Below are 13116 nucleotides of genomic sequence, written 5' to 3' on the forward strand. Positions count from 1 at the left end.
GAACACTTGTAGAAATGCAGCATCACAGTAGTATATATTTTTAGAATGCTTTACTAAAGAGCAAGCTTTTCCAATAGTACATTTTAGATAACTGAAAAAATAGCACTGTGTTGAGATTTCTTGAAAAATATTAAATGTGAAACAAAGTATTTCCCTGATTTCAAAAAGCAAAATATAATACTTACTGTTAGCTGTACATCAGGTCTTTTATCTAGAAGAATCATGCCTTCACTAGGTAAGCCAAAAGATTTCACTAAGTAACTTAGGTAGCCACCATACGAAGAAAGCTATGACAAAATGTTCAAGATGATAAAGAGTTTACTGCAGTTTTGCTAAACACTAAAATAATTTTGTATTTGTTCTCCCTCCCACCCCACCATGCATTGTAAATAGCGTAATTTCTCTTTCTTCCTCTATTCTAAATGTGCAAATATGCATATATGCATTGCTTGAAAACAAAAACTGGAATGAATAGAACAATCATCACCATCACTTTGGAGTCTCTTATTCTGATAGCCAGTTTATATAACTCGTGTTTAAAGAGTCAACTTGAAAATCACATTTCCATCTGAGGATTTTGGTTCTACCATTGTTGTAAGCAACCATTGAGATGACAATAACTGAAAGAGATTAGAGATGTTTTTTTCTCTATTTTTGAGCTTGTTCATTCTGTGCATTTGATGGCATTGTGTGTAGTACATTCCATTATTCTCCTGAAAGTCAGTTGAACCTTCTCTCTCAAACATTGGCACAATGACATCACCCTCATACAATGCTCTTGGGGGTGGGGAGGGACGGGCTTGCATACATTTTCCTCCCCAGGATCTTCAGAGGGTTTTATCAATAGCAGCAGCAGTAAAGCTGACAATGAAACTGAAGAGGCAACAGACAACCATATGCGCAGAGAGGAAAGATGGGCAGGGAGAGGCCAGTTTGAGCACGTTTAGTGGTGGTTTTCTCAGGCCAGCCCACCCTACGCTTATAAACATCACACCTCACTAGGAAATCTCACCTCAGTTCTTCTTATGCAGACAGAGCTCCTACCGATGTTATTGTATGTATAAAGAGGACAATACTGTAATCAAGAGCAACTGTACAGATTTCAGAGAAGAATTTTGTCCAGATTGTAACACAGGTGTTTTACTGCTTTTTCTACAAAGCTCTGCTCAGTGCAAAACTTTTGGAATCAAACACCCCATTTATTTTGGGTTGCTCTTCAGCAGGAAGGAATTTGCGAGAATTGATGGAAGTTCATGAGAGCTAGATTTTGACTAATAAATCCATTTTAGTTGCCACACAAGTCAAACTTGAACCCTTGTCTCTGGAGATGAGTAATTAGTAAAACAAACTCTTTTGGCTGAAAGGCAAGAGTTGCACTATTGCTAAATTGAAATCAGTTTTTTTTTTCAAACGGAGCTAGCAACAACATTTTATCAGCCAATTCCCATTACACTCCACATTGCCTAATCATACAGTTGTTTGTTTTTGGCAAGACATGCAAGATAAAGCAAAACTGCTTTATCAGTTTTAGTCTCTTGTGAGTAAACACACTTTTTATTCTGCACATCACAATATCAAACTATGCATGCCACACACACATCCACTATAAATAAAATGGTTACTTTTTGGTCTGTAGTTTTCCTTCCTTTATGTATAAATATGTATTTTAGTAGGCACTGGCCGTGGTTACTATAGTTAAGGTGAAAAAAGAGTTGGCATTGTAACACTCTGGTTTTACAATCCCACAACCTTCCCAAACATTCACTTTTTTAAGATGAGATTTTCCATCCTTGGTCTCTAGCCAAAGAAGATTTTCTTTTTGGAAAAGAGATACCTCCAGGAAGTTCTGACTTTGGGGAAAGTGAAAATAAAAATACACTTTCGTTATATTAAAAAAAATATTAACCATGGCATTCACTTCCGAGAGGCATGGATTCTTAACCTGTTTGGTTTCAATGTTAACATTTAGCATAGTATATTTCTTCTCTTCCTTCTTTTTTTTAAAAGTTGTAATTAATACAAAGAGAACCTCATAGAACTAATAAGAAGTACCCTAATCAGATCTGCTATTTATCATCTGTGGTGACATTCACCAGTGTGCAGTGGGCCAGCATGAGGTCTATGCACTACTTAAATCCTCAAAATGGGGCCCAAGTGAATTGCACCTGCCTTGAATATGACAAATATCTGTCCTAGTGGCTTCCCACATGTGATGAGGTGGATGGATTCCACATTGCACCTAACAATCAGAGTACTGAACTTACATGCTGTATAGCCAGCTACCATTATAAACACAACTGGGACTGCAGTTGGACAGAGTTATAGGACACTGAAGCTACAAGCAATCAGCAGCAATGTGTAAACTGACCAACATGATCCCCACGGTGGAATGATGACAAGTTTAAGAGAAAGCAAGCTGCTGCTTCCCTTATGAAGTAGAAAGAGCAGAAAGGAGCTCAAAGAAGTTGATGGTTAAAAGAATAGTGTTCTCCTCATACGATGCTCTGACCTGTTGCAATTAGTTAGTAAGCACACAGTTACTAAGTAGGAAACACGGTAATACTTTCACACAGCCATACAATTCAAGTTATTATATCAAACAAACAACAATACATTAATTTAATATTCAGACCACCTAGAACTGTTCACTCCTTTCTTAAATCAGCCCTGACAGCAGGATATCAAGAATAAAGGGGGAAGTTTTCCACAGCAGTTGAACACTTAACTGCCCTTTATGCTTTTGAAAATCTCCCCAAAGATGTTCAGTGAGTCTTAAAAGGTACCATGGGACAGCAGCAAGATATGAGGCTGTGGTTCAGCAATTGCCTCCAGAACACCAGCTCCCAAAAACTAGGAACAGAGTCGACCACAGAGTTCATGTAAACATCTACCCAACATCCACCAGGATGATTACTCCAGCATTATAACTGACTGCACTTTCAATGCTGTCATCAAAAGCAGAGTGCTGTGATTTCAGGAAGGTCAGAGGAGGGTTAGAAATCCATGGGAAAGAAAACAAACATCACTTAGAAAGATAGAGTGGATTCTACCAATGATCTTGGAAAAAACAGAACAAATATTATCACAACAGCTTAGTTAGGTGTCCTTTACCTTCTCTCCCAAGTAGGATTGTGGTGCCACCCAATATAAACTGTGCACAGAGGTAGGCAACTCTTGAACATCAGCAACTACACTATTGCTGCCTGGATTGAAGGTTACGGGGACATCAATGTTATAGTCAGCTGTCTCCATGCGCCAGTTCCTCATATCAACAAACTAATAACAAAATATAAAAGGGAAATTAGGCCATGTTTAATCATTTATTAAAACCTTTCCAGGTTCAGTGTATAGCGTCATTTATGAGACATACCATATTGATTATACAAGGTAATGAGGATAAAATTCACTCCTCCAGAGACAGACTTCACAAAGCCCTATGCAACACTTGTGCCCCACTTAAAATTCGCCTCAAAAGGGGCTTAAGTGGATCATAAGTGGTGCATAAGCCTACTGTTCGCCTTCTGCACAAGGGTGTTTGATTTATTACTATGGACTAAACTCTGTCCTTGGTTATATGTAAACACAACCCCCACTGAGGTCAATAGAAGCTGCATGTATGCAACCAAGGATAGAATTTGGCCTTATATTTTAAGTCCATAAACTATTTTCCCCCTTTAAATAAGAAGTCTAAAAAGGTCTTCCTAACTCATCTACTTCCTGAAACCTCCTGCAAATTTCACTAGTGCTGCACTAACCCTATGTCAAAATCACCAGTGCTTTGTTTAGTCTATTGTTTTAAAAAACTGTTTTTATTTTGCAGTTTTAAACAAAAGCCAGAGCAATAATGTTTTACAGATGTAGATGTCCTCTGCAGGGATAGTGTCCCATACTACAAAGAAAAACCAACGGATCAAATTATATCATTTGAATAGCAGAGGGAGAATTATTTTACAGTATACTTCAGGTCCTGACTTCCTTTACAGCTTAGCTGGAAGTCTCAACATTAGCATTAATTATCTTTTGCTTGGGGTGAGATAGGTGGCATCTATCATTACACTATAGAGCAGAATGGCTATATGGAATTACAATGGCAAAAATAAAAATGAATGCATGTGTCTCGGAATCACTCACAGAACAATCTGACATCGAAATATCCACAAGCTCAACAACAGGCTTCCGTAGGGACAGCAGCCGCAGTCATTGGGTGAAATCCTGACTCCACTGACACCAACAAGAGCTTAGTCATTTGCTCAAGTGGGGCCAGGATTTCACCCATTGTGCTTAAAGAATAAAGTGCTACAATCCAGATAACACCTAGTCCACATCTGAGCCTAAACCAAACCTCCAGATCCAGGTTCAGATATTCTCAAAGCTCAGGAATATTTGGATCTGTATTTGAACTTTGAGATGTTTGGATCAAAGAACATGTTTTTCCTGTCTTTTATTAGAAATGTTTCTTGTAATGTCCAATTTAAATATTCCCTTGTTTATTTTCAGGCTGTTTCTCCTTGTTTTCAACGCTTATCAGCCTTAAATAATTCCTCCCATTCATTTATGTTATCACATGAGTATATCCCAATTTCCCTCCTCCTCCTCCCTTCTTGTGTCATGTTTTTCCCTATGAAAATGAAGAAGGGCAGAGCCTGTTCACATAGAGAGCTCATGTTGAATATTACCACAGACCTCTTGCACACTATCTAGGTCTCAAATACACCTGTAGTGCGTATTTCCTACAAGCAAGATATCAAATTAATTGCTTCATTAACTTATTGGAAAAGTGTACTGTAACTAGATATCTCCCTTCAACAAAATCTTTGATGGCTGTAGCCACCTAGAACAGAGGACTGGCTTCAGCTCTAGCTGAAACAGAGAGGTAGACAGACCATTTCCCACAGGGCAGCACTTTCAGATTCCGCAGGGGTCTTAAGGAGGCTGCACCATAAGTTGCACTGTTTGTTGCAGAGAAGGCATCTCATGGGAAACACAACACTTTTCAGTGGTTTCCAGAGAATATTTCCCATTCTCATGATTCAGTAAAATACAATTTGTCTTTTTGGAAGAAATCTGATAGTTTCTTAATGCAATAGATGCCTGTAACTAAAAATACACATGAAATATACCTTAGTTCTACGATTACTTGTGCTGTGACAGTTGCTAGTAGCTCCAAAACAAAAGCAAGAAGTGCAGCCCTTGGGATTAGAAGGATCCAAATAAAATGATCCTTGACGGCAAATGTCACATTGCCTACCTTCAACATTCTCCTGTTAAAGAACAATTGAAAAAAGTTATTAAAGTTTTCCATATGTTATTAATCAACCCGCAAAATACCAGGCACCTAAAACAAAGTTCCTACAGGAACATTTAAATATTTATAAAATATAAGAGAATATAAATGTGAAATTGTTACTTATGGTCAGGGCCGGCTTCAGGCACCAGCAAACGAAGCAGGTGCCTGGGGCGGCAAACGTAAAGGGGAGGCAGGAGGTTGGGCTCTAGGGTGGCAATCCGCCCTCAGCAGCGGCGGGAATTCGGTGGCCGCTCCGTCACCATGCGTTTCATGCTCGGCGGCAATTCGGCGGCGTGGACACAACTCTTCTTCGGTCGCCGGCAGCAATTTGGCGGCCCTGCCATCACTCTGCCTCCGTGTTCGGCGGCAAGGGTTTTTTTGGTTTTTGTTTTGCTGCTTGGGGCAGCAAAAATGCTGGAGCCGGCCCTACTTATGGTCTTCTGTAAATGGTATTCCAAATGCAAATGAAATAGTCTCCTCTTGAAAGGGAACTTCTGTGCCAATAACTTATTCATAGCTTTGTCTCCTGCATGCACAACAGGAAGGTCTCCTTCTTAGCTACTAAATATACGGACCCAATTGCATATCAGCAAAGTTGAATATATAAAAATAGAGTTCACTGCAATTGCACATGGAAAAACTATGTCATTTTTGAGAAGCCTTTCCACTCGATCTGAATAAAGATCTGCAGTGTAATTACTGTAGCTCACTGTTGAGTAATGAACATTGATCAGCCCCAGTTCTGAATACTACTAGGTGATTTCCTAACCAAAATCCTCAAGCTGGTTCTTCCAAACCTATATGTGAAAGGTCACATATGAAACTTCACATTTATAGAGTTCAGTCTATGCAAATCACAGCAATGGTAAACATCATGCATACACTGGGGCACTGAAATGTCAATTACATCAGTGGTTCTCAAACTAGGGCCGCAGCTTGTTCACGGAAAGCCCCTGGCAGGCTGGGCCAGTTTGTTTACCTGACGCGTCTGCAGGTTCGGCCGATCGCAGCTTCCACTGGCCATGGTTTGCTGCTCCAGGCCAATGGGGGCTGCAGGAAGGGTGGCCAGCACATCCCTCAGCCCACGTTGCTTCCCACAACCCCCATTGGCCTGGAGCGGCGAACCACGGCCAGTGGGAGGTGCAATCAGCTGAACCTGCAGCTGTGGCAGGTAAACAAACCGGTCCAGCCCACCAAGGCTTTCCCTAAACAAGCGGCGGCCCTAGTTTGAGAACAACTGAATTATATCATATGACCAAAAAAAAAAAGCCTGAAGCCTAGTGGATATAAAAAAAACCCAAACTACAGATGCAAAACAGATTTGTGTATGCACATAGAGTTTCAACACATATGTGCACACATAGCATGTAGTACCTTAATGTACTGCATAAATCTAGGTTTCTCTGTGAAACAGATCAACATTAAATGTATTCTACAAACTTCTTAATTGCAGTTTATTTGCAATCCAGGCAAGTGCTACAATGCATTTTTTATATACTTGAATTTAATTCTTATCTAAGAACTGCAAATAACAAATTCACTTTATTATACCCATTAAATATGAAACAGCCACTGATATGGAAACTGTTATTTGTGAATGCACAAGTATCTTGATTTATCTGACCTTGCAGAGACAAGCTCCTGTCCGTGGATCACAAACATCTGGCTCTGTTCCATCTCTGTTACAATTACAGGGAATACAATCTGGGAAACTGTAAGAGCCAGGACTGCAGCGATCACATTGTCGCCCTGTTATTCCTGGCCTGCACCTTTACCAACAAAACAAACAGAAACATTTAGGTTTGTTTGTGTAGGAAGACGTTGTCACAGGGGTGGGAATAAAATAATGCAAAGGATCTGAAGTGATCGTCTGGTCTTTAAACAAAAAGAAAAGGAGTACTTGTGGCACCTTAGAGACTAACCAATTTATTTAAGCATAAACTTTCGTGAGCTACAGCTCACTTCATCGGATGCATACAGTGGAAAATACAGTACGGAGATTTTATACACACAGACCATGAAAAAATGGGTGTTTATCACTTCAAAAGGTTTTCTCTCTATTTGAGCAAAAGCTTTCGTGAGCTACAGCTCACTTCATCGGATGAATAAAGTGGAAAATGCAGTGAGGATGTTTTATACACACAGACCATAAAAAAATGGGTGTTTATCACTTCAAAAGGTTTTTCATGGTCAGTGTGTATAAAACTTCCTCACTGCATTTTCCACTTTATGCATCCGATGAAGTGAGCTGTAGCTCACAAAAGCTTATGCTCAAATAAATTGGTTAGTCTCTAAGGTGCCACAAGTACTCCTTTTCTTTTTGCGAATACAGACTAACACGGCTGCTACTTTGAAAACTGGTCTTTAAACACCACTCATGGGGATCAGCTGAAATAGATTACCATTTTTCTCGAAGTGTAAGGAGTTTTGCAATGCCTAACAATGGTCACTCCACCCAGTGGGGGTGGTTTGATTTTCAACACTGCAGGTGTTGAAGTTGGGATTCATGTTCTGAAGCTGTTCAGCATCTGCAGCAGGGAGGTACCACCTTGCGAACACAGGGAGTCTGACACCCGCATGCTGTATCCCAGGCAGAAGTCTGTATTCAGAAGAGCTATAGAGCTGACAGTGAGTGGCCATTTACCAAAGCACCCAGCTGCTAACAACAAGATGGCGTTTCCCAGTGAAAAGATTACATAACTTACAGGGCTGTAGGATATAGATATTCAGGCCTGTCTGTAAAGGCCTATACTCTAAGAATTTAGGTGTATTCTTATCACTTGGCTAGATAAAAGAAAGAATCAAAATCACTGTCTGCTGGCCTAAGAGCTTTCTCTTACTGTGACAGTCTGAGGCCCTGTTCTTAGGCTAAGGCCTTTGGTTAAGCAGCAGAGGCAGCCATAAACTGGGAAGCGAACAGTCACATCCTCACATTCCAACCTAGTCACATTGAAATAAGGTGCTATTGGGCTGTTAGGAATACAATCCTGTTCTGATAATGCCTATCGCCTCCAGAGAAAGGGAAGTGCCTAGAAGATGTAAAAGGAAACTTAGTTTGATAGCATCCTGTCTGGCAAGAACTCACTTATCAATAGCTGGGATGTGAAATGCATCCGATGAAGTGAGCTGTAGCTCACGAAAGCTTATGCTCAAATAAATTTGTTAGTCTCTAAGGTGCCACAAGTACTCCTCCTCATTTCTGTGTTTGTTCTATCACTGTAGTCCCCATTTCCCTATTGTTTGTCTGCATAATCTCTGCTGGTTCTGTGATTGTTCCTGTCAGCTGTATAATTAATTTTGCTGGGTGTAAACTAAATAAGGTGGTGGGATATAATTGGTTAAATAATCATGTTACAATATGTTAGGATTGGTTAGTTAAACTTCAGTAAAATGATTCGCAAAAAGAAAAGGAGTACTTGTGGCACCTTAGAGACTAACAAATTTATTTGAGCATAAGCTTTTGTGAGCTACAGCTCACTTCATCGGATGCATTCAGTGAAGTGAGCTGTAGCTCACGAAAGCTTATGCTCAAATAAATTTGTTAGTCTCGAAGATGCCACAAGTACTCCTTTTCTTTGTGCGAATACAGACTAACACGGCTGCTACTCTGAAACCAGTAAAATGATTGGTTAAGGTACAGCTAAACAGAACTCAAGTTTTACTATATAGTCTGCAGTCAATCAGGAAGTGTGTGTATGGGGGGGGAAATGGGAACGGGGAAATTGGAATCATGTTTTGCTAAGGGGGGAAATGGGAACAGGGAATGGAGGCAGGGAAATTGGAATCATGTTTAGCTAAGGGCAGGAATGGGAACAGGGACACAGGTAAGGCTCTGTGGTGTCCGAGCTGGGAAGTGGGACACTAAGGAAGGAAACTGGAATCATACTTGCTGAAAGTTCACCCCAATAAACATTGAATTGTTTGCACCTTTGGACTTTGGGTATTGTTGCTCTCTGTTCATGCAAGAAGGACCAGGGAAGTAAGTGGGTGAAGGAATAAGCTCCCTAACACTGTAAACCTTGTTTATACAAACTTGTTCACACTGGGTGAAATCCACTTGGCTCAGATACAAAGCCTGAGTAACTTGGCTTTCTCTGTGTGAAGGGTAATATAAGATGAAATCCAACCCCAAAGTCAGGACATGAGATCACAGAGCACCTCCTTTGGTGAAAGCAGCAACTCCCCTCCCATAGCCCCTACTCCAGCTTCTGGAGTGGACCTGCATAGTCTGGTGAGGCCACTGGATCTACAGAAATGTGGATCTTGTGACCTAGCCCCTCATCACCATCTCCTTGCTAGCTTCTTCCCACAGCCTCCCTCTGCAACTCCAGTGCAGGGTTTCAGGAGACCAAAGGCTCTGTACAGGAAAACACTTCCAAAGTCTAAAAATATTAACATCTGCATCTCTAGGTTTTATCTGTACTGGAACTGTGTGTTTAAAATCCCTTGGCAACCGGGCGTGTGTCTTTGGCTCTCAGCACTCACGTTTTGAATATGTGGGTACCCAAGCACTGGGAATTTACAACTAATAAATAGTTTTAAAGTGCTGGATTGAATACAATGGGCTGCATTTGATACAGCACATGAGCACAATTAAGCATTTCACCATACACTGGGGGAGGCTTGTCACACTCTAAGTACATTACCCACATATCCTCATAATAGAAAGTAAATTTGCACATAGAATTAGGACTTTGGACTTTGCTGTAATCCACGGAATTGAATATTTTAATCAGCATGTAATGGCTAACTTGGCAGTTTAATAATTAGTGCTTTGCAGCGAGAGAGAGACAGAGCTCTGCTATACCATCAAGTATTGCTCATTTACCTTCCTCCATAAAGTACTGCTCATTTAGACAGGACACAGGAGGTTTACGTTGGACATTCGGAAAAACTTCCCAGCTGTCAGGGTGGCTAAGCACTGGAATAAATTGCCTAGGGAGGTTGTGGAATCTCCACCATTGGAGATTTTTAAGAGCAAGTTAGACAAACACTTGTCAGGGTTGGCCTAGATAATAATTAATCCGGCCATGAGTGCAGGGGACTGGACTAGATGACCTCTCAAGGTCCTTTCCAGTCTGATGTTTCTGTGGTTCTCATGAGCTTTCACTAACTGTCCAACAAGTGAAAAATATCACCATTATGGACAGATGACAAAGCTTTTCACAGAGAGAGAGAGAGAAAAAAAGGCAAAATTCCACTTCTTTGGCAAAATAGTGAGTTTGCCTCAGGCAGAAATTTGTTAATTTCTTAGTGATAAGAGGCTTAGGAACATTCAGAGCATGGGGTTGCGTCCCTGCCCATCCTGGCTAATAGCTGTTGATGGACGTATTCTCCATGAACTTATCTAATTCTTTTTTTAACCCAGTTATACTTTTGGCCTTCACAACATCCCCTGGCAACAAGTTCCATAGGTTGACTGTGTGTTGTGTGAGGAAGTACTTCCTTTTGTTTGTACTCTGGGAAAATAAGAGCTCTGTTGGTAAACTCCATTCATGGGATTAACAGTGGACTGGGAAAGCCCATGTTCCATTTTTGGGAGTCACACATGAACACACAAGTCAAATTCAACCAGTCTTGTATACCTTAGTTGCATCAAAAATTAAGTCAGAGTGAGAAAAATACCCTACAGCCTCTCCACGGATTTGTGCTTGCCATGAAGGGCTCTCTTATATTTACAGGCAGATAAAAGAATGATGACTGTGACGGGATTGAAGAGGCTTCAGAAGTTAAGAGAATTCACTGCAGTTGCAGTTGTACACAGTAGTTTTTCATATAATGTAAATCAGAGGATACATCTAAAGAATGTATTCTCATCACACTGTGCTGGCAGTTAGACACATATGGCTTCATTTCAAAGGTGCTTAGCACCCACAGCTCCCTCCCAGTGAATAATATCAGGCACTTACACAGAGTGTAAGATTCATCAGAGGATCTCGAAGCTCTTTTAAAACATTACTTAAGCCTCACAACACCTTATGAGGTAGGTATCATAGAATCATAGAATATCAGGGTTGGAAGGGACCTCAGGAGGTCATCTAGTCCAACCCCCTGCTCAAAGCAGGACCAATCCCCAATTAAATCATCCCAGCCAGGGCTTTGTCAAGCCTGACCTTAAAAACTTCTAAGGAAGGAGATTCTACCACTAGGTAATTAGTATTTTAAGAATTATGGAGGGAGTATTGTTACAAAGTGGGAATTTTCTGTAATATTTTTATGAAGCCTATGTTTGCCTCAGTTTCCCTGTCCTTTGCATTGCTACCCAGTGGGGGAAAGAGGGTTAAGTTTGCTCCTGGAGGGAATGCAGTGCATGAGGTGTGGGTGTCACCTAGCTGTCTGGGCCGCAGAGAACAGGGTCATTTAAGAACTGGTAGAATGCAACTCAGATTAACAGAGGGTACAGAGAGACAACAATCAACACCCAACAGTGGGAAGCTCAGGCAAGTGGGGATGTGAACTCAGCATAGCCCAGGCTGGAGACAAAGGACTGAGAAGTGAAAGGCAAGGGATAAAGTGTTGGCTTTTGAGAGAGGCTGGCAGCTTTCACCTGGTTCAGACAAAGAGGTCAGAGGGAAACAGATCCTAATATGGAGTCATAACAGCTTTCATTGCACTGGATTGGCCAGGATGAGCTACAGCTTAACCTTTCACTCTCTTAACCTTTTCGCTCCAAGGACTTTCAGATTCTGTATGCCAGATGACCAATACATGCTTACCTGGTTAGGAAAAGGCTGCCCGGTGTCACTGCAAATACTCAGTGGGAGTACTGCACTCTAAAGGGGTACAGTACAAGCCTCAAAGGGGAGTCGGGCTTGGCTGGATTCTCTGCAGGGAGCCACGGAGACAGACAGGGATCGCTGATGCCCAAAGGCCCAGTCTTGGAGGCCAAGGGCCTGTCCCTGTGGAAATGTGTGCACCCTTGGGGCCCAGCACACTAATGGGATCACTCCCAAGGGACTGGTTACAGGCTGGGACACAAACCAGATCCTGTGAATCCATGAGAAGTGTATCTAGTAGTTAGAGCACATGTCTGGGAGTCGGAGTTCTGGTTTGTATTCCTGTGTGACACTGGGCAAGCCATTAGAAGACACAGAGGGGTTCAATGATTTACTCAAAGTCATATGGCAAGTCAGTGGCAAAAATAGAATTAAAGCTCAGGAGTCCTAATTCCCACTAACCAATTACCAGAGCAAACCAAGTTTGTACCATTTTCTAATCCCAGGATAGCAGCGCATAAATCTCTTTATATCAAAATAACAATACATCCACCCACCCCTGCAAGTATGTAAAAAGACAAGTGAATCAAACCACTCAAGAATTTTCCAATGTACATTTTTAACATTAGTAATAACAAGTTTAACCCAATAATGCAAACTTACTTGCACTGCCCGTTGTTTTTATCACATTCTGGGTTTGCCACATTAACTATTCCTCTGCTTGAGCAGTTGCACGCTTCACAGCCAACAAGAGGGTGGTAGTTGAAAAATTGTCTTTCACATGCTTCACACTTGGGCTTCACCGTTTGAGGAGGGCAAATACATTGACCAGTTATGTCATCACAAAGACGTCGGCCGCAGTTGCATGCTGGGTTGGGGGAAATGTTTTACAGATTAATCATATTCAGTTTAAAGAAATGACTCTCATTCCATTCAAGTCAAAACATATGGGGCCTCATTCTCTTCTCCCTTTCACTAGCTTTACACTGGTATCATTTAACTGACTTCAACAGATACAGCAGCATAAGTGAGAAGAGAAGCAAACTCCTGGAAATTAGCCAGGTAACAACAACTAAGGTTTCAAGGGGTAGCCTGAGACCTTGAGCCTTTTCC

The 13116-nt window shown here is 41.2% G+C and overlaps 1 protein-coding gene across 4 annotated transcripts in view; it reads right to left on the minus strand.

Annotated features, from left to right (window-relative positions):
• Nucleotides 1–13116, minus strand: part of LAMA3 (laminin subunit alpha 3) — a 190226-nt gene that overhangs the window by 60254 nt on the left and 116856 nt on the right. For all 4 annotated transcript variants that reach the window (XM_073331377.2, XM_073331378.2, XM_073331379.1 and 1 more), the window contains 5 exons: nt 12667–12871; nt 6912–7056; nt 5121–5261; nt 3112–3276; nt 186–287 (listed from right to left, as the gene is read on the minus strand). In XM_073331377.2, the coding sequence (XP_073187478.1) occupies nt 186–287; nt 3112–3276; nt 5121–5261; nt 6912–7056; nt 12667–12871 (758 nt within the window). The remainder of the gene's footprint in view (nt 1–185; nt 288–3111; nt 3277–5120; nt 5262–6911; nt 7057–12666; nt 12872–13116) is intronic.

This window comes from Lepidochelys kempii, chromosome 2 (genome assembly GCF_965140285.1).
Source record: "Lepidochelys kempii isolate rLepKem1 chromosome 2, rLepKem1.hap1, whole genome shotgun sequence".
Lineage (NCBI taxonomy): Eukaryota > Metazoa > Chordata > Testudines > Cheloniidae > Lepidochelys > Lepidochelys kempii.